This window comes from Phyllobates terribilis, unplaced genomic scaffold (assembly GCF_046119375.1).
Source record: "Phyllobates terribilis strain yellow unplaced genomic scaffold, ASM4611937v1 Scaffold_8__6_contigs__length_399053987, whole genome shotgun sequence".
Taxonomy (NCBI): Eukaryota; Metazoa; Chordata; class Amphibia; order Anura; family Dendrobatidae; genus Phyllobates; species Phyllobates terribilis.
This window is the reverse complement of record NW_027362768.1, coordinates 168,597,571-168,622,481: the sequence shown is the minus strand read 5'-3', so window position 1 is coordinate 168,622,481 and position 24,911 is coordinate 168,597,571. Positions and strand designations below refer to the sequence as shown.

At 35.3% G+C, this 24,911-nt stretch overlaps 1 protein-coding gene across 4 annotated transcripts in view; it reads left to right on the top strand.

Moving 5' to 3' along the window:
* The window catches only part of USP24 (ubiquitin specific peptidase 24), a 118,875-nt gene that overhangs the window by 38,697 nt on the left and 55,267 nt on the right, over positions 1-24,911 (top strand). For 3 of the 4 annotated variants that reach the window (XM_073643698.1, XM_073643697.1, XM_073643696.1), the window contains exons 23-40: positions 47-162; positions 345-411; positions 634-744; positions 1,466-1,564; positions 1,737-1,904; positions 2,063-2,148; positions 2,240-2,333; positions 2,427-2,576; positions 5,062-5,159; positions 5,609-5,704; positions 5,788-6,016; positions 6,105-6,267; positions 7,258-7,413; positions 7,830-7,900; positions 8,001-8,161; positions 8,297-8,358; positions 8,630-8,821; positions 8,913-9,030. In XM_073643698.1, coding sequence (XP_073499799.1) covers positions 47-162; positions 345-411; positions 634-744; positions 1,466-1,564; positions 1,737-1,904; positions 2,063-2,148; positions 2,240-2,333; positions 2,427-2,576; positions 5,062-5,159; positions 5,609-5,704; positions 5,788-6,016; positions 6,105-6,267; positions 7,258-7,413; positions 7,830-7,900; positions 8,001-8,161; positions 8,297-8,358; positions 8,630-8,821; positions 8,913-9,030 — 2,237 coding nt within the window. The remainder of the gene's footprint in view (positions 1-46; positions 163-344; positions 412-633; positions 745-1,465; positions 1,565-1,736; positions 1,905-2,062; positions 2,149-2,239; positions 2,334-2,426; positions 2,577-5,061; positions 5,160-5,608; positions 5,705-5,787; positions 6,017-6,104; positions 6,268-7,257; positions 7,414-7,829; positions 7,901-8,000; positions 8,162-8,296; positions 8,359-8,629; positions 8,822-8,912; positions 9,031-24,911) is intronic. The other variant, XM_073643699.1, reaches the window with a different exon arrangement.

The window sequence follows — 24,911 nt, the reverse complement described above, 5'->3', positions numbered from 1 at the left end:
TTTGCTTTGTGCTGTAGGCAGAAACTGTTTTTCTTTCTGTTTTTAGGCTGCAAGTTCTGCACTCGGAGGCCCCACTCTCACCCATGCAGTCACCAGAGCTACAAAAATGCTGACTGCCACCGCCATGCCATCAGTGGCCACCTCCGTACAGTCCCCATACAGGTGAGGGTCCGCAGAGCCGAGGGGGACGTGGGCAGCAGTAGAAAACCCTACTCCAGCCTAAACGAAGATGTGTGTTTTCCACATTGATTTTTAGGTTGAGCGCCCCTTTACAATGCACTTAATGCAGATTGTCTTTGGTTTTTACATTATTACAATTTTTTATTTTTTTTTTTCTTTGGCAGGTCAACCAAATTGGTCATAATCGAGAGGCTTCTTTTGCTGGCAGAGCGCTATGTGATCACTATCGAGGTAAACGTGCTATTGGCACTTCCATCAGACACTGTGTACACTGACCTTAGCCGTGTAATGACCCTGGTGAGCTAGAGATGTACTATAATGTAAGAAAAAAGAAGTTGGTAGTCTATAGTAGCTGCATTGCCCAGACGGTGACACGCTGGTCTAGGATTGTGCGTGATCTCCGCAGCATCACAGCTTTTCCTTGATATTGACTTTTATTTTTTCCCTCTGCAGGATCTGTACTCTGTTCCCAGAACAATCCTACCTCACGGTGCTTCTTTTCATGGACATCTCTTGACGCTGAACCTTACCTATGAGTCTACCAAAGATACATTCACCATAGAGGTCAGTGCACAGTCACATATTAATTTCACTCTGTTACGCGAGTCAATCTGCTGATGTATCTGATTACATCAGGTTGCAATTGCTCAGCATCTACTTATTTGCACGGAAAACTAAAAAAAGAGAAAACATGAATATAAATGTCTTATAGAGGTAAGTGCACACATTTATATTTGTAAATCCCATAGCAATGAAATGAGAGAGCCGGCACCAATGGGGGGAATACAGGTGTGACTGCCCTTTATTAGACATTTATGGTATATTTTGTGGATGTACCATAAACATCTGTTTTGAGACATATCTGACTTGGCCGGTCTCAAAAGGCCAACGTTCACAGTCCGAGTGGCCGTGGATCTCCTGACTCGATCTTGACAGCCTCATTTATGGCTACAAGGTTGTTGAGTTTGGGTCAGGAGACCCGTGGCCGATCCAGACATCGTGGTCCGTAGGTGGACCTTGAATGTCCAAAGTGTTCAATACAAAAATAATTACTGTCCTGGTGCTGAATTTGTTTTCTGAGAAATATACGGACCGACCCCATATAGGGAGCAGTATTTACCTTGCCAATATATCACGGCAAGGTTACTATATTAGAAAAAGTAGTGTAGTCATACAATTTATCTGAAAGCATCACATTCTGGTATATACCAGCAAAAAATTACTACGGGAAATATTTATTTGTGTGATGTGTACAGACAGATAAGACTTATCATTTATGTACCAGGCCCACAGCAATGAGACGATCGGAAGTGTCCGCTGGAAGATAGCCCGGCACCTGAACTGTCCTGTAGAAAACATGCAAATATTCGCCAACGAGAGCTTGGTAAGTAGCATCCGTGAGCTCCAAATTGTTTGCCTGGGTCTTCTAGAAAAGCTGTAAAAATTCTTTTTGGGAGCGATTTGTTCATTATCAGGTGCTACATAGCATAAATCACCTTAGGGTCGGAAGCCCTCGCTCTTGCGTCTTCAGTAACCTGGCTTCTGCTCTGTTGTAGCTGACGGTGAATAAAGACCAGAAGTTGCTCCATCAGTTGGGATTTTCAGATGACCAGTCGCTCACCGTGAAGACCACGGGTGGTGGTACCCCGTCTGGGAGCTCCGCAGAAACCTCCTCCGCTTCCAGCAGCAGCGGCGGCTTCAGCTCATCGTATGTGATGGAACAGGTAAAGCCACCAGCATAAGTCCAAGACCGTCAGGAAGGACGTTGCTTCTTACACCTTACTGGCTCCTCTATAGGTGGACTTGTACAAAATCTGTCTTGTCTTAAGAGGACCTAGTTTGTCTCCTTGTGACTATTCTGGTTTCCGTTCCTTCCTACCAGGAGAAGTCCCTCCCAGGCGTGGTGATGGCGTTAGTCTGCAATGTGTTTGACATGCTCTATCAACTAGCCAACCTGGAAGAGCCCAGGTAATTGTGCGTTATACCTCTACCTTCCTTACGGTTTTATATCCGTTTAGTACTTTATATTGGGTGCACTGACAAGCGTCCGTCTCTGCAGGATCACCCTACGGGTCCGGAAGCTTCTCCTGCTGATTCCTACAGATCCAGCGGTGCAGGAAGCACTGGATCAGCTCGACTCTCTGGGCAGGAAGGTAAATGAAAGTTGCACTCACTTAAGTCATTACAACCCACATTTCTAATTCTGTGCATTTTTTTTAACTAACAAATGTTTCCTTTCCACTCAGAAGACACTTCTGTCAGAGTCACAGCCTTCAAAATCCCCATCTCTGTCCTCCAAACATCATCACCAACCCAGCGCCAGCTCCATCCTGGAAAGTCTGTTCAGATCATCTGCCCCCGGCATGTCCACCTTCCGTGTGCTGTACAATCTAGAGGTAATCACAATATTACTTCTGAATATCTATATATAGATATAAACTGCCTAAAAGTCACTGTGTACATACATTACTTACATCCTGTATTATACTCCAGAGCTGCACTCGCTATTCTGCTGGTGCAGTCACTGTGTACATACATTACATTCCTTATCCTGTACTGATCCTGAGTTACATCCTGTATTATACTCCAGAGCTGTACTCACTATTCTGCTGGTGCAGTCACTGTGTACATACATTACATTCCTTATCCTGTACTGATGCTGAGTTACATCCTGTATTATACTCCAGAGCTGCATTCACTATTCTGCTGGTGCAGTCACTGTGTACATACATTACATTACTTATGCTGTACTGATTCTGAGTTACATCCTTTATTATACTCCAGAGCTGTACTCACTATTCTGCTGGTGCAGTCACTGTGTACATACATTACATTACTGACCCTGTACTGATCCTGAGTTACATCCTGTATTATACCCCAGAGCAGCACTCACTATTCTGCTGGTGCAGTCACTGTGTACATACATTACATTACTGATCCTGTACTGATCCTGAGTTACATCCTGTATTATACTCCAGAGCTGCACTCCCTATTCTGCTGGTGCAGTCACTGTGTACATACATTACATTACTGATCCTGAGTTACATCCTGTATTATACTCCAGAGCAGCACTCACTATTCTGCTGGTGCAGTCACTGTGTACATACATTACATTACTGATCCTGAGTTACATTCTGTATTATACTCCAGAGCTGCACTCACTATTCTGCTGCTGGTGCGGTCACTGTGTACATACATTACATTACTGATCCTGAGTTACATTCTGTATTATACTCTAGAGCTGCACTCCCTATTCTGCTGGTGCAGTCACTGTGTACATACATTACATTACTGATCCCGAGTTACATCCTGTATTATACTCCACAGCAGCACTCACTATTCAGCTGGTGCAGTCACTGTGTACATACATTACATTACTGATCCTGAGTTACATTCTGTATTATACTCCAGAGCTGCACTCACTATTCTGCTGGTGCAGTCACTGTGTACATACATTACATTACTGATCCTGAGTTACATTCTGTATTATACTCCAGAGCAGCACTCACTATTCTGCTGGTGCAGTCACTGTGTACATACATTACATTACTGATCCTGAGTTACATTCTGTATTATACTCCAGAGCTGCACTCACTATTCTGCTGGTGCAGTCACTGTGTACATACATTACATTACTGATCCTGAGTTACATTCTGTATTATACTCCAGAGCTGTACTCACTATTCTGCTGGTGCAGTCACTGTGTACATACATTACATTCCTTATCCTGTACTGATGCTGAGTTACATCCTGTATTATACTCCAGAGCTGCACTCACTATTCTGCTGGTGCAGTCACTGTGTACATACATTACATTACTTATGCTGTACTGATGCTGAGTTACATCCTGTATTATACTCCAGAGCTGCACTCACTATTCTGCTGGTGCAGTCACTGTGTACATACATTACATTACTTATCCTGTACTGATCCTGAGTTACATCCTGTATTATACTCCAGAGCTGCACTCACTATTCTGCTGGTGCAGTCACTGTGTACATACATTACATTACTGATCCTGAGTTACATTCTGTATTATACTCCAGAGCAGCACTCACTATTCTGCTGGTGCAGTCACTGTGTACATACATTACATTACTGATCCTGAGTTACATCCTGTATTATACTCCAGAGCTGCACTCACTATTCTGCTGGTGCAGTCACTGTGTACATACATTACATTACTGATCCTGTACTGATCCTGAGTTACATCCTGTATTATACTCCAGAGCTGCACTCACTATTCTGCTGGTGCAGTCACTGTGTACATACATTACATTACTTATCCTGTACTGATCCTGAGTTACATCCTGTATTATACTCCAGAGCTGCACTCACTATTCTGCTGGTGCAGTCACTGTGTACATACATTACATTACTGATCCTGAGTTACATTCTGTATTATACTCCAGAGCAGCACTCACTATTCTGCTGGTGCAGTCACTGTGTACATACATTACATTACTGATCCTGAGTTACATCCTGTATTATACTCCAGAGCTGCACTCACTATTCTGCTGGTGCAGTCACTGTGTACATACATTACATTACTGATCCTGTACTGATCCTGAGTTACATCCTGTATTATACTCCAGAGCTGCACTCCCTATTCTGCTGGTGCAGTCACTGTATACATACATTACATTACTGATCCTGCACTGATCCTGAGTTACAACCTGTGTTATACTCCAGAGCTGTACTCCCTATTCTGCTGGTGCAGTCACTGTGTACATACATTACATTACTGATCCTGCACTGATCCTGAGTTACAACCTGTGTTATACTCCAGAGCTGTACTCCCTATTCTGCTGGTGCAGTCACTGTGTACGTACATTATATTACTTACATCCCGGCATGTGACGACTTCTGCTTCTCCTTCAGGTTCTCAGCTCCAAGTTGATGCCGACGGCCGATGATGAGATGGCTAGAAACTGCGCCAAGTCCTTCTGTGAAAACTTTCTTAAAGCTGGAGGCTTAAGGTCGGCTACTGTTCTTCTCGCTACAACTTTCTAATCTATAAAATCTTTGTCTGCAAGTGAAAACTTACATTTCTACAATTGTTTTTTCATTTATTTGTGCAGTTAAACATGCGCACCTAATACTTGTCACACAGATGAAGGTTTGCTGCAAATTCTACCTAATATGGGGAAGAAATAATTGTCTGTTCCCCCTGGGGGGTATACACAGTGGACTAACAGACCATTTATAAATATTACAAACTATAATCCGTATGCTGCATTTGTAATCCTTAGGTGAAATTGCCTGGGGGTGCGGATATGAAGTCTGCAGCTCTATTTGTGCAGTAGATTTCTCCCTCTTTAGTTCAAAAGGTGAAATGTGCTGCAGTTCTGACCGGTGATGACATCCCCCTGCCAGATAGTCACTGATGTGGCTGATTCTCACGCTGTCGCCTTTTGCTCCCCTGCAGTTTGGTCGTGAACGTGATGCAGAGAGACTCGATCCCTTCCGAAGTGGATTACGAGACGAGGCAAGGCGTCTACTCCATCTGTCTGCAGCTCGCCAGGTTTGCTCATTACCAGAGATCATTCACCACTGACCCATTACCCTGATTATTCCCATGGTGTGAACGAGTTGCCTCTCTCTCAGGTTTTTGCTGGTGGGACAGACCATGCCAGCTGCATTCGATGAAGACCCGGCAAAAGACGGAGTAGAGGGGCTGTCATCGAGACCTTTCCGCAATGCAGGGCGACAGTCTAGTAGACAGATGTCCATTTGTGGGACTCCAGAAAAGTCCTCGTATCGGCAGCTGTCTGTCTCAGACCGGTCGTCTATCAGGGTGGAGGAGATTATTCCTGCCGCTCGAGTTGCTATTCAGGTGATGTCCGATTTCAGGACGTGTCCCCTATGTCGTGGTTGTCATTCCGTATTAAACAAATGTGTTTTCCCCTTCTATATCTTTGCAGACCATGGAGGTAAATGATTTCACACTCACAGTTGCTTGCTTCATGCGTCTGTCCTGGGCGGCAGCCGCCGGAAGATTAGACCTTGTCGGCAGCAACCAACCAATCAAAGAAAGTAACAACACTCTGTTTCCTGCCGGGCTCCGGAGCCGACTGAGCAGCTCAGGTGAGAGGCAGTCATTATACAACCTACAGACCGCTCAGCGGCAAAATGCATTCCCTTCTAGTAATCCTGTGTTATATCCAGTATTATACTCCAGAGCTGCACTCACTATTCTGCTGCTGCAGTCACTGTGTACATATATTACATTACTGAAACTGTACTGATCCTGAGTTACATCCTGTATTATACTCCAGAGCTGTACTCACTATTCTGCTGGTGCAGTCAGTGTACATACATTACATTACTGATCCTGAGTTACATCCTGTATTATACTCCAGAGCTGCACTCACTATTCTGCTGATGCAGTCACTGTGTACATACATTACATTACTGATCCTGAGTTACATCCTGTATTATACTCCAGAGCTGCACTCACTATTCTGCTGGTGCAGTCACTGTGTACATACATTACATTACTGATCCTGAGTTACATCCTGTATTATACTCCAGAGCTGCACTCACTATTCTGCTGGTGCAGTCACTGTGTACATACATTACATTACTGATCCTGTACTGATCCTGAGTTACATCCTGTATTATACTCCAGAGCTGTACTCACTATTCTGCTGGTGCAGTCACTGTGTACATACATTACATTACTGATCCTGAGTTACATCCTGTATTATACCCCAGAGCTGCACTCACTATTCTGCTGGTGCAGTCACTGTGTACATACATTACATTACTGATCCTGTACTGATCCTGAGTTACATCCTGTATTATACTCCAGAGCTGCACTCACTATTCTGCTAATGTAAATACGATACTTCCCAGTATGATCATATTTATGAAGACCCTTAGCAAGCTGTAAGATTTCTGCTCTGAAAGCGACTTTGATTTTGCACAGTATCTCGCTTTCATTGTGGAGATGGAATCTCACTAATTGTGGACATAATTTATTATTTTATGTAACAAGTTTGCAAACTGGAGGAAAAAAATTGTATAAGTCTTGTCGGCTCCTGTGCAGTCAGCACTTGTTTCTCTTGGTTGCAGGAAGTAACTGCAGCTCCGGCAGCGAGGGAGAGGCCACTTCGCTACACGCCTGGATCTGCGTCCGGCAGCAGTCTGTGTCCACCAAAGATGCCATTATTGCTGGAGAGGCCTTATCTCTGCTGGTCACCTGTCTCCAGCTCCGCAGCCAGCAGCTGGGTACGTGTGAGCTGCCATTACCATCCTCTTTAAAACCTCTGACATTAAATGTCTTCAAAACTTTATCATCATAGGCCTTTAATTTTAATCTTGTGTAAATATTGTCACTTAATTTAGGTCTGGAATGTTTTTATGCACATTTTGTTTTCTTTTTCTTTACTGCCTTGCAGCCATTAGGGGGAGCTCACAATGTAAATAGCTCCCATTGTTCCCACTGCAGCTGTGTAAACCACATGCTCCCCCTAGTGGCTGCTGGTATAAAAAATGTAGCAGGAACAGGCAGGGAAGCTGAACTTTACTACTCTCCCTCCTCGGGTACAGTGCTCCTTAGACGCAATTTACCCATCCTTTTTTTTTTTTACTGCTGCAGTCTTATCTTTTTTTTATTACTTATTTAATCGCCTTTTTTGTTGCAGGATCCTTCTACAGTCTGCCTTCAGTTACTGACTTCACGATCGATATTCTCCTGGGGTCTCCCAGTGCGGAGGTAAATTATACCCGGGATTGTTCCCATATGTCTAACATCTCCTACATCATATGGGATATATGTAACCGGTCACAAATACACGATATGTGCATCCCCACAGATCAGACGCGTTGCTTGTGACCAGCTGTACACCCTGAGTCAGACTGACACCTCTACGTACCCCGAGGTCCAGAAACCCAACCTCTTCCTGCTCAACGTCATCCTGTCCGCACAGCTGCCGCTCTGGTCGCCGACCAGCATCATGAGAGGGATCAATCAGAGGTAGGTCCTGTGCGTGCGTAGGCTCTGGATGCCTCGCGGCTTTTAGCCTTGTAGTGCTTCTCTACATAAAGGTATAATGTTCATCGAGTGATCATTGATGGAAATGAGTGCAAACCTTTGCATTGTTTCTTTTAGGTTATTGGCCCAGTGCACGGAGTATTTTGATTTACGATGTCAGCTCCTCGATGACCTCATGAGTAGGTGTTGTTGCAATCATTCGATAATTATATACATTAATTTACTATATATAGAAAGGAGTAAACATCAGCCATAGCTATAGACCCGATCCTCATAAAGTTACGCTCAACAATGCTGAGTCCAATTTAAAGGGCGTGTATAAAATTAGATACCGGACCTGCTCTGCAACATTCGACCTGCAGATCAGATACACATTCCCTTTAACATGGTTATTGTATGGCTTCTGTCTCTGACGAGGCGAATCCTGCTCACGGTGTTCGTTCCCCTCAGCCTCGGAGATGGAGCAGTTAAGCATCAGCCCAGCGACCATGTTGGAGGATGAGATAATGTGGCTGGATAACTTCGAGCCAAACCGAACAGCGGAGTGCGAGACCAGCGAGGCGGACAACGTGTGGCTGGCCGGTCATCTCCGGCTCATCAAGACGCTCCTCTCACTATGCGGTGGCGAAAAAGAAATGCTCGGTCAGTGTATAAACAAAGCTACAGTCTCCCAACACACAGCCGTCCATAGTGCCGCCCCTCGCTGAATCATGGCTTTGTGTACGGTATACAGGTCCTTCCCTTATTAAACAGCTGCTGGACGATTTCCTCTTCCGTGCCTCAAGAATAATTCTAAACAGCAACTCGCCCGCTGGTAGCGGAGCATTGAGCCAGCAAGACTTCCACCCCAAGTAAGACGTCCTCCAGGGTTAAGAGAATTTAACGTTCAGCTTCACCTTTTATCACTTTTTGCAGGGCTGAGAGCCAAGTATACAACTGCTATAATACTGCCCTTATGTACAAGAATATAACTACTATAATACTGCCCCTATGTACAAGAATATAACTACTATAATACTGCTCCTATGTACAAGAATATAACTACTATAATACTACCCCTATGTACAAGAATATAACTACTATAATACTGCCCCTATGTACAAGAATATAACTACTATAATACTGCTCCTATGTACAAGAACATAACTACTATAATACTGCCCCTATGTACAAGAATATAACTACTATAATACTGCTCCCTATGTACAAGAATATAACTACTATAATACTCCCCCCTATGTACAAGAATATAACTACTATAATACTCCCACCTATGTACAAGAATATAACTACTATAATATTGCTCCTATGTACAAGAATATAACTACTATAATACTGCCCCCTATGTCCAAGAATATAACTACTATAATACTGCTCCTATGTACAAGAATATAACTACTATAATACTGTCCCTATGTACAAGAATATAACTACTATAATACTGCCCCCTATGTACAAGAATATAACTACTATAATACTGCCCCCTATGTACAAGAATATAACTACTATAATACTGCCCCCTATGTACAAGAATATAACTACTATAATACTGCCCCTATGTACAAGAATATAACTACTATAATACTGCCCCTATGTCCAAGAATATAACTACTATAATACTGCCCCCTATGTACAAGAATATAACTACTATAATACTGCCCCTATGTACAAGAATATAACTACTATAATACTGCTTCTATGTACAAGAATATAACTACTATAATACTGCTTCTATATACAAGAATATAACTACTATAATACTGCCCCCTGTGTACAAGAATATAACTACTATAATACTGCTCCTATGTACAAGAATATAACTACTATAATACTGCTCCTATGTACAAGAATATATCTACTATAATACTGCCCCCTATGTATAAGAATATAACTACTACAATACTGCTCCTATATACTAGAATATAACTACTATAATACTGCTCCTATTTATAAGAATATAACTACTATAATACTGCCCCTATGTGCAAGAATATAACTACTATAATACTGCTCCTATGTACAAGAATATAACTACTATAATACTGTCCCTATGTACAAGAATATTACTACTATAATACTGCCCCCTATGTACAAGAATATAACTACTATAATACTGCTCCTATGTACAAGAATATAACTACTATAATACTGCTCCTATGTACAAGAATATAACTACTATAATACTGCCCCTAAGTACAATGATATAACTACTATAATACTACTCCTATGTGCAAGAATATAACTACTATAATACTGTCCCTATGTACAAGAATATTACTATAATACTGCCCCTTATGTACAAGAATATAACTACTATAATACTGCCCCTATGTACAAGAATATAACTACTATAATACTGCTCCTATGTACAAGAATATAACTACTATAATACTGCTTCTATATACAAGAATATAACTACTATAATACTGCCCCTATGTACAAGAATATAACTACTATAATACTGCTCCTATGTACAAGAATATAACTACTATAATACTGCTTCTATATACAAGAATATAACTACTATAATACTGTCCCTATGTACAAGAATATAACTACTATAATACTGCCCCTATGTACAAGAATATAACTACTATAATACTGCTCCCTATGTACAAGAATATAACTACTATAATACTGCTTCTATATACAAGAATATAACTACTATAATACTGCCCCTATGTACAAGAATATAACTACTATAATACTGTCCCTATGTACAAGAATATAACTACTATAATACTGTCCCTATGTACAAGAATATAACTACTATAATACTGCTCCTATGTACAAGAATATAACTACTATAATACTGCCCCTATGTACAAGAATATAACTACTATAATACTGCTCCTATGTACAAGAATATATCTACTATAATACTGCCCCCTATTTATAAGAATATAACTACTATAATACTGCCCCTATGTGCAAGAATATAACTACTATAATACTGCTCCTATGTACAAGAATATAACTACTATAATACTGTCCCTATGTACAAGAATATTACTACTATAATACTGCCCCCTATGTACAAGAATATAACTACTATAATACTGCTCCTATGTACAAGAATATAACTACTATAATACTGCTCCTATGTACAAGAATATAACTACTATAATACTGCCCCTAAGTACAATGATATAACTACTATAATACTACTCCTATGTGCAAGAATATAACTACTATAATACTGTCCCTATGTACAAGAATATTACTATAATACTGCCCCTTATGTACAAGAATATAACTACTATAATACTGCCCCTATGTACAAGAATATAACTACTATAATACTGCTCCTATGTACAAGAATATAACTACTATAATACTGCTTCTATATACAAGAATATAACTACTATAATACTGCCCCTATGTACAAGAATATAACTACTATAATACTGCTCCTATGTACAAGAATATAACTACTATAATACTGCTTCTATGTACAAGAATATAACTACTATAATACTGTCCCTATGTACAAGAATATAACTACTATAATACTGCCCCTATGTACAAGAATATAACTACTATAATACTGCTCCCTATGTACAAGAATATAACTACTATAATACTGCTTCTATATACAAGAATATAACTACTATAATACTGCCCCTATGTACAAGAATATAACTACTATAATACTGTCCCTATGTACAAGAATATAACTACTATAATACTGTCCCTATGTACAAGAATATAACTACTATAATACTGCTCCTATGTACAAGAATATAACTACTATAATACTGCCCCTATGTACAAGAATATAACTACTATAATACTGCTCCTATGTACAAGAATATATCTACTATAATACTGCCCCCTATTTATAAGAATATAACTACTATAATACTGCCCCTATGTACAAGAATATAACTACTATAATACTGCCCCTATGTACAAGAATATAACTACTATAATACTGCTCCTATGTACAAGAATATAACTACTATAATACTGCCCCCTATGTATAAGAATATAACTACTACAATACTGCTCCTATATACTAGAATATAACTACTATAATACTGCTCCTATTTATAAGAATATAACTACTATAATACTGCCCCTATGTGCAAGAATATAACTACTATAATACTGCTCCTATGTACAAGAATATAACTACTATAATACTGTCCCTATGTACAAGAATATTACTACTATAATACTGCCCCCTATGTACAAGAATATAACTGCTATAATACTGCTCCTATGTACAAGAATATAACTACTATAATACTGCTCCTATGTACAAGAATATAACTACTATAATACTGCCCCTATGTACAATGATATAACTACTATAATACTGCCCCTATGTACAAGAATATAACTACTATAATACTGCCCCTATGTACAAGAATATAACTACTATAATACTGCCCCTATGTACAAGAATATAACTACTATAATACTGCTCCTATTTATAAGAATATAACTACTATAATACTGCTCTTATGTACAAGAATATAACTACTATAATACTGCCCCTATGTACAAGAATATAGCTACTATAATACTGCCCCTATGTACAAGAATATAACTACTATAATACTGCTCCTATGTACAAGAATATAACTACTATAATACTGCCCCTATGTACAAGAATATAACTACTATAATACTGCCCCTATGTATAAGAATATAACTACTATAATACTGCTCCTATGTACAAGAATATAACTACTATAATACTGCCCCTATGTACAAGAATATAACTACTATAATACTGCCCCTATGTACAAGAATATAACTACTATAATACTGCTATGTAGAAGAATATAACTACTATAATACTGCTCCTATGTGCAAGAATATAACTACTATAATACTGCACCTATGTACAAGAATATAACTACTATAATACTGCACCTATGTACAAGAATATAACTACTATAATACTGCACCTATGTACAAGAATATAACTACTATAATACTGCCCCCTATGTACAAGAATATAACTACTATAATACTGCCCCCTGTGTACAAGAATATAACTACTATAATACTGCCCCCTATGTACAAGAATATAACTACTATAATACTGCTCCCTATGTACAAGAATATAACTACTATAATACTGCTCCCTATGTACAAGAATATAACTACTATAATACTGCCCCCTATGTACAAGAATATAACTACTATAATACTGCATCCTGTGTACAAGAATATAACTACTATAATACTGCATCCTGTGTACAAGAATATAACTACTATAATACTGCCCCCTATGTACAAGAATATAACTACTATATTACTGCCCCTATGTACAAGAATATAACTACTATAATACTGCCCCTATGTACAAGAATATAACTACTATAATACTGCTCCTATGTACAAGAATATAACTGCTATAATACTGCCCCTATGTACAAGAATATAACTACTATAATACTGCATCCTGTGTACAAGAATATAACTACTATAATACTGCCCCCTATGTACAAGAATATAACTACTATAATACTGCCCCCTATGTACAAGAATATAACTACTATATTACTGCCCCTATGTACAAGAATATAACTACTATAATACTGCCCCTATGTACAAGAATATAACTACTATAATACTGCCCCTATGTATAAGAATATAACTACTATAATACTGCCCCTATGTACAAGAATATAACTACTATAATACTGCTCCTATGTACAAGAATATAACTACTATAATACTGCTATGTAGAAGAATATAACTACTATAATACTGCTCCTATGTGCAAGAATATAACTACTATAATACTGCACCTATGTACAAGAATATAACTACTATAATACTGCTCCTATGTACAAGAATATAACTACTATAATACTGCTTCTATATACAAGAATATAACTACTATAATACTGCCCCTATGTACAAGAATATAACTACTATAATACTGCCCCTATGTACAAGAATATAACTACTATAATACTGCTCCCTTTGTACAAGAATATAACTACTATAATACTGCTTCTATATACAAGAATATAACTACTATAATACTGTCCCTATGTACAAGAATATAACTACTATAATACTGCCCCTATGTACAAGAATATAACTACTATAATACTGCTCCCTATGTACAAGAATATAACTACTATAATACTGCTCCTATGTACAAGAATATAACTACTATAATACTGCTCCTATGTACAATAATATAACTACTATAATACTGCTCCTATGTACAAGAATATAACTACTATAATACTGCTTCTATGTACAAGAATATAACTACTATAATACTGCATCCTGTGTACAAGAATATAACTACTATAATACTGCTCCTATGTACAAGAATATAACTACTATAATACTGCTCCTATGTACAAGAATATAACTACTATAATACTGCTCCCTATGTACAAGAATATAACTACTATAATACTGCTCCCTATGTGCAAGAATATAACTACTATAATACTGCCCCCTATGTACAAGAATATAACTATTATAATACTGCTCCTATGTACAAGAATATAACTACTATAATACTGCTCCTATGTCCAAGAATATAACTACTATAATACTGCGTCTATATACAAGAATATAACTACTATAATACTGCCCCCTGTGTACAAGAATATAACTACTATAATACTGCTCCTATGTACAAGAATATAACTACTATAATGCTGCCCTCTATGTACAAGAATATAACTACTATAATACTGCTCCTATGTACAAGAATATAACTACTATAATACTGTCCCTGTGTACAAGAATATTACTATAATACTGCCCCCTATGTACAAGAGTATAACTACTATAATACTGCATCCTGTGTACAAGAATATAACTACTATAATACTGCTCCTATGTACAAGAATATAACTACTATAATACTGCTCCCTATGTACAAGAATATAACTACTATAATACTGCCCCCTATGTACAAGAATATAACTACTATAATACTGCTCCTATGTACAAGAATATAACTACTATAATACTGCTCCTATGTACAAGAATATAACTACTATAATACTGCCCCTATATACAAGAATATAACTACTATAATACTGCCCCCTATGTACAAGAATATAACTACTATAATACTGCCCCTATATACAAGAATATAACTACTATAATACTGCCCCTATGTACATGAATATAACTACTATAATACTGCCCCCTATGTACAAGAATATAACTACTATAATACTGCTCCTATGTACAAGAATATAACTACTATAATACTGCTCCTATGTACAAGAATATAACTACTATAATACTGCTCCCTATGTACAAGAATATAACTACTATAATACTGCCCCTATATACAAGAATATAACTACTATAATACTGCCCCTATGTACATGAATATAACTACTATAATACTGCTCCTATGTACAAGAATATAACTACTATAATACTACTCCTATGTACAAGAATATAACTACTATAATACTGCTCCTATGTACAAGAATATAACTACTATAATACTGCTCCTATGTACAAGAATATAACTACTATAATACTGCTCCTATGTACAAGAATATAACTACTATAATACTGCTATGTACAAGAATATAACTACTATAATACTGCTCCTATGTACAAGAATATAACTACTATAATACTGCTCCTATGTACAAGAATATAACTACTATAATACTGCTCCTATGTACAAGAATATAACTACTATAATACTGCACCTATGTACAAGAATATAACTACTATAATACTGCATCCTGTGTACAAGAATATAACTACTATAATACTGCTCCCTGTGTTCAAGAATATAACTACTACAATACAGCCCCTTATGTACAAGAATATAACTACTATAATACTGCTCCTATGTACAAGAATATAACTACTATAATACTGCTCCTATGTACAAGAATATAACTACTATAATACTGCCCCTATGTACAAGAATATAACTACTATAATACTGCTCCTATGTACAAGAATATAACTACTATAATACTGCATCCTGTGTACAAGAATATAACTACTATAATACTGCATCCTGTGTACAAGAATATAACTACTATAATACTGCCCCCTATGTACAAGAATATAACTACTATAATACTGCCCCCTATGTACAAGAATATAACTACTATAATACTGCTCCTATGTACAAGAATATAACTACTATAATACTGCTCCTATGTGCAAGAATATAACTACTATAATACTGCTCCCTATGTACAAGAATATAACTACTATAATACTGCCCCTATATACAAGAATATAACTACTATAATACTGCCGCCTATGTACAAGAATATAACTACTATAATACTGCCCCTATATACAAGAATATAACTACTATAATACTGCCCCTATGTACATGAATATAACTACTATAATACTGCCCCCTATGTACAAGAATATAACTACTATAATACTGCTCCTATGTACAAGAATATAACTACTATAATACTGCTCCTATGTACAAGAATATAACTACTATAATACTGCTCCTATGTACAAGAATATAACTACTATAATACTGCTCCCTATGTACAAGAATATAACTACTATAATACTGCCCCTATATACAAGAATATAACTACTATAATACTGCCCCTATGTACATGAATATAACTACAATAATACTGCTCCTATGTACAAGAATATAACTACTATAATACTGCTCCTATGTACAAGAATATAACTACTATAATACTGCTCCTATGTACAAGAATATAACTACTATAATACTACTCCTATGTACAAGAATATAACTACTATAATACTGCTATGTACAAGAATATAACTACTATAATACTGCTCCTATGTACAAGAATATAACTACTATAATACTGCTATGTACAAGAATATAACTACTATAATACTGCTATGTACAAGAATATAACTACTATAATACTGCTCCTATGTACAAGAATATAACTACTATAATACTGCTCCTATGTACAAGAATATAACTACTATAATACTGCTCCTATGTACAAGAATATAACTACTATAATACTGCACCTATGTACAAGAATATAACTACTATAATACTGCATCCTGTGTACAAGAATATAACTACTATAATACAGCCCCCTATGTACAAGAATATAACTACTATAATACAGCCCCCTATGTACAAGAATATAACTACTATAATACTGCTCCTATGTACAAGAATATAACTACTATAATACTGCTCCTATGTACAAGAATATAACTACTATAATACTGCTCCCTATGTACAAGAATATAACTACTATAATACTGCCCCTATATACATGAATATAACTACTATAATACTGCCCTTATGTACATGAATATAACTACTATAATACTGCTCCTATGTGCAAGAATATAACTACTATAATACTGCTCCCTATGTACAAGAATATAACTACTATAATACTGCCCCTATATACAAGAATATAACTACTATAATACTGCCCCCTATGTACAAGAATATAACTACTATAATACTGCCCCTATATACAAGAATATAACCACTATAATACTGCCCCTATGTACATGAATATAACTACTATAATACTGCCCCCTATGTACAAGAATATAACTACTATAATACTGCTCCTATGTACAAGAATATAACTACTATAATACTGCTCCTATGTACAAGAATATAACTACTATAATACTGCTCCTATGTACAAGAATATAACTACTATAATACTGCCCCTATGTACAAGAATATAACTACTATAATACTGCTCCTATGTACAAGAATATAACTACTATAATACTGCCCCTATGTACAAGAATATAACTACTATAATACTGCCCTTATGTACATGAATATAACTACTATAATACTGCCCCTATATACAAGAATATAACTACTATAATACTGCCCCCTATGTACAAGAATATAACTACTATAATACTGCCCCTATATACAAGAATATAACCACTATAATACTGCCCCTATGTACATAAATATAACTACTATAATACTGCCGCTATGTACATGAATATAACTACTATAATACTGCTCCTATGTACAAGAATATAACTGCTATAATACTGCTCCTATGTACAAGAATATACTATAATACTGCTCCTATGTACAAGAATATAACTACTATAATACTGCTCCTATGTACAAGAATATAACTACTATAATACTGCTATGTACAAGAATATAACTACTATAATACTGCTCCTATGTACAAGAATATAACTACTATAATACTGCTCCTATGTACAAGAATATAACTACTATAATACTGCTATGTACAAGAATATAACTACTATAATACTGCTCCTATGTAGAAGAATATAACTACTATAATACTGCTCCTATGTACAAGAATATATCTACTATAATACTGCTCCTATGTACAAGAATATAACTACTATAATACTGCACCTATGTACAAGAATATAACTACTATAATACTGCTCCTATGTACAAGAATATAACTACTATAATACTGCTCCTATGTACAAGAATATAACTACTATAATACTGCTCCTATGTACAAGAATATAACTACTATAATACTGCCCCCTGTGTATAAGAATATAACTACTATAATACTGCCCCCTATGTACAAGAATATAACTACTATAATACTGCATCCTGTGTACAAGAATATAACTACTATAATACTGCTCCTATGTGCAAGAATATAACTACTATAATACTGCTCCCTATGTACAAGAATATAACTACTATAATACTGCCCCTATATACAAGAATATAACTACTATAATACTGCCCCCTATGTACAAGAATATAACTACTATAATACTGCCCCTATATACAAGAATATAACTACTATAATACTGCCCCTATGTACATGAATATAACTACTATAATACTGCCCCCTATGTACAAGAATATAACTACTATAATACTGCTCCTATGTACAAGAATATAACTACTATAATACTGCTCCTATGTACATTAATATAACTACTATAATACTGCTCCTATGTACAAGAATATAACTACTATAATACTGCTCCCTATGTACAAGAATATAACTACTATAATACTGCTCCTATGTACAAGAATATAACTACTATAATACTGCTCCTATGTACAAGAATATAACTACTATAATACTGCCCCTATGTACAAGAATATAACTACTATAATACTGCCCCTATGTACAAGAATATAACTACTATAATACTGCTCCTATGTACAAGAATATAACTACTATAATACTGCCCCTATGTACAAGAATATAACTACTATAATACTGCCGCTATGTACAAGAATATAACTACTATAATACTGCTCCTATGTACAAGAATATAACTACTATAATACTGCTCCCTATGTACAAGAATATAACTACTATAATACTGCCCCCTATGTACAAGAATATAACTACTATAATACTGCCCCCTATGTACAAGAATATAACTACTATAATTCTGCCCCCTATGTACAAGAATATAACTACTATAATTCTGCCCCTATGTACAAGAATATAACTACTATAATACTGCTCCTATGTGCAAGAATATAACTACTATAATACTGCTCCCTATGTGCAAGAATATAACTACTATAATACTGCCCCTATGTACAAGAATATAACTACTATAATACTGCCCCCTATGTACAAGAATATAACTACTATAATACTGCATCCTGTGTACAAGAATATAACTACTATAATACTGCCCCCTATGTACAAGAATATAACTACTATATTACTGCCCCTATGTACAAGAATATAACTACTATAATACTGCTCCTATTTACAAGAATATAACTACTATAATACTGCCCCTATGTACAAGAATATAACTACTATAATACTGCCCCTATGTACAAGAATATAACTACTATAATACTGCTCCTATGTACAAGAATATAACTACTATAATACTGCCCCTATGTACAAGAATATAACTACTATAATACTGCCCCTATGTACAAGAATATAACTACTATAATACTGCCCCTATGTACAAGAATATAACTACTATAATACTGCCCCTATGTACAAGAATATAACTACTATAATACTGCCCCTATGTACAAGAATATAACTACTATAATACTGCTCCTATGTACAAGAATATAACTACTATAATACTGCCCCTATGTACAAGAATATAACTACTATAATACTGCTCCTATGTACAAGAATATAACTACTATAATACTGCTCCTATGTACAAGAATATAACTACTATAATACTGCTCCTATGTACAAGAATATAACTACTATAATACTGCTCCTATGTACAAGAATATAACTACTATAATACTGCCCCTATGTACAAGAATATAACTACTATAATACTGCCCCTATATACATGAATATAACTACTATAATACTGCTCCCTATGTACAAGAATATAACTACTATAATACTGCCGCTATGTACAAGAATATAACTACTATAATACTGCTCCCTATGTACAAGAATATAACTACTATAATACTGCCCCCTATGTACAAGAATATAACTACTATAATACTGCCCCCTATGTACAAGAATATAACTACTATAATTCTGCCCCCTATGTACAAGAATATAACTACTATAATTCTGCCCCCTATGTACAAGAATATAACTACTATAATTCTGCCCCTATGTACAAGAATATAACTACTATAATACTGCTCCTATGTGCAAGAATATAACTACTATAATACTGCTCCCTATGTGCAAGAATATAACTACTATAATACTGCCCCTATATACAAGAATATAACTACTATAATACTGCCCCCTATGTACAAGAATATAACTACTATAATACTGCCCCTATATACAAGAATATAACTACTATAATACTGCCCCTATGTACATGAATATAACTACTATAATACTGCCCCCTATGTACAAGAATATAACTACTATAATACTGCTCCTATGTACAAGAATATAACTACTATAATACTGCTCCCTATGTACAAGAATATAACTACTATAATACTGCTCCTATGTACAAGAATATAACTACTATAATACTGCTCCCTATGTGCAAGAATATAACTACTATAATACTGCCCCTATATACAAGAATATAACTACTATAATACTGCCCCCTATGTACAAGAATATAACTACTATAATACTGCCCCTATATACAAGAATATAACTACTATAATACTGCCCCTATGTACATGAATATAACTACTATAATACTGCCCCCTATGTACAAGAATATAACTACTATAATACTGCTCCTATGTACAAGAATATAACTACTATAATACTGCTCCTATGTACAAGAATATAACTACTATAATACTGCTCCCTATGTACAAGAATATAACTACTATAATACTGCCCCTATATACAAGAATATAACTACTATAATACTGCCCCTATATACATGAATATAACTACTATAATACTGCTCCTATGTACAAGAATATAACTACTATAATACTGCTCCTATGTACAAGAATATAACTACTATAATACTGCTCCTATGTACAAGAATATAACTACTATAATACTGCTCCTATGTACAAGAATATAACTACTATAATACTGCTATGTACAAGAATATACCTACTATAATACTGCTCCTATGTACAAGAATATAACTACTATAATACTGCACTTATGTACAAGAATATAACTACTATAATACTGCATCCTGTGTACAAGAATATAACTACTACAATACTGCCCCTATGTACAAGAATATAACTACTATAATACTGCTCCTATGTACAAGAATATAACTACTATAATACTGCTCCCTATGTGCAAGAATATAACTACTATAATACTGCCCCTATATACAAGAATATAACTACTATAATACTGCCCCCTATGTACACGAATATAACTACTATAATACTGCCCCTATGTACATGAATATAACTACTATAATACTGCCCCCTATGTACAAGAATATAACTACTATAATACTGCTCCTATGTACAAGAATATAACTACTATAATACTGCCCCTATGTACATGAATATAACTACTATAATACTGCTCCTATGTACAGGAATATAACTACTATAATACTGCTCCTATGTACAAGAATATAACTACTATAATACTGCTCCTATGTACAAGAATATAACTACTATAATACTGCTCCTATGTACAAGAATATAACTACTATAATACTGCCCCTATATACAAGAATATAACTACTATAATACTGCCCCTATGTACATGAATATAACTACTATAATACTGCTCCTATGTACAAGAATATAACTACTATAATACTGCTCCTGTGTACAAGAATATAACTACTATAATACTGCTCCCTATGTACAAGAATATAACTACTATAATACTGCCCCCTATGTACAAGAATATAACTACTATAATACTGCTCCTATGTACAAGAATATAACTACTATAATACTGCTCCCTATGTACAAGAATATAACTACTATAATACTGCCCCCTATGTACAAGAATATAACTACTATAATACTGCTCCTATGTACAAGAATATAACTACTATAATACTGCTCCTATGTACAAGAATATAACTACTATAATACTGCTCCCTATGTACAAGAATATAACTACTATAATACTGCCCCTATATACATGAATATAACTACTATAATACTGCTCCTATGTACAAGAATATAACTACTATAATACTGCTCCTATGTACAAGAATATAACTACTATAATACTGCTCCTATGTACAAGAATATAACTACTATAATACTGCCCCTATATACAAGAATATAACTACTATAATACTGCCCCTATGTACATGAATATAACTACTATAATACTGCTCCTATGTACAAGAATATAACTACTATAATACTGCTCCTATGTACAAGAATATAACTACTATAATACTGCTCCCTATGTACAAGAATATAACTACTATAATACTGCCCCCTATGTACAAGAATATAACTACTATAATACTGCTCCTATGTACAAGAATATAACTACTATAATACTGCTCCCTATGTACAAGAATATAACTACTATAATACTGCCCCCTATGTACAAGAATATAACTACTATAATACTGCTCCTATGTACAAGAATATAACTACTATAATACTGCTCCTATGTACAAGAATATAACTACTATAATACTGCTCCCTATGTACAAGAATATAACTACTATAATACTGCCCCTATGTACAAGAATATAACTACTATAATACTGCTCCTATGTACAAGAATATAACTACTATAATACTGCTCCTATGTACAAGAATATAACTACTATAATACTGCTCCTATGTACAAGATTATAACTACTATAATACTGCTATGTACAAGAATATACCCACTATAATACTGCTCCTATGTACAAGAATATAACTACTATAATACTGCACTTATGTACAAGAATATAACTACTATAATACTGCATCCTGTGTACAAGAATATAACTACTATAATACTGCTCCCTGTGTACAAGAATATAACTACTACAATACAGCCCACTGTGTACAAGAATATAACTACTATAATACTGCTCCTATGTACAAGAATATAACTACTATAATACTGCTCCTATGTACAACAATATAACTACTATAATACTGCCCCTATGTACAAGAATATAACTACTATAATACTGCTCCTATGTACAAGAATATAACTACTATAATACTGCCCCTATGTACAAGAATATAACTACTATAATACTGCTCCTATGTACAAGAATATAACTACTATAATACTGCTCCCTATGTACAAGAATATAACTACTATAATACTGCCCCTATATACAAGAATATAACTACTATAATACTGCCCCTATGTACATGAATATAACTACTATAATACTGCTCCTATGTACAAGAATATAACTACTATAATACTGCTCCCTATGTGCAAGAATATAACTACTATAATACTGCCCCTATATACAAGAATATAACTACTATAATACTGCCCCCTATGTACAAGAATATAACTACTATAATACTGCCCCTATGTACATGAATATAACTACTATAATACTGCCCCCTATGTACAAGAATATAACTACTATAATACTGCTCCTATGTACAAGAATATAACTACTATAATACTGCTCCTATGTACAAGAATATAACTACTATAATACTGCTCCCTATGTACAAGAATATAACTACTATAATACTGCCCCTATGTACAAGAATATAACTACTATAATACTGCCCCTATGTACATGAATATAACTACTATAATACTGCTCCTATGTACAGGAATATAACTACTATAATACTGCTCCTATGTACAAGAATATAACTACTATAATACTGCTCCTATGTACAAGAATATAACTACTATAATACTGCTCCCTATGTACAAGAATATAACTACTATAATACTGCCCCCTATGTACAAGAATATAACTACTATAATACTGCTCCTATGTACAAGAATATAACTACTATAATACTGCTCCTATGTACAAGAATATAACTACTATAATACTGCTCCTATGTGCAAGAATATAACTACTATAATACTGCTCCCTATGTACAAGAATATAACTACTATAATACTGCCCCTATATACAAGAATATAACTACTATAATACTGCCCCCTATGTACAAGAATATAACTACTATAATACTGCCCCTATATGCAAGAATATAACTACTATAATACTGCCCCTATATGCAAGAATATAACTACTATAATACTGCTCCTATGTACAAGAATATAACTACTATAATACTGCTCCTATGTACAAGAATATAACTACTATAATACTGCTCCCTATGTACAAGAATATAACTACTATAATACTGCCCCTATATACAAGAATATAACTACTATAATACTGCCCCTATGTACATGAATATAACTACTATAATACTGCTCCTATGTACATGAATATAACT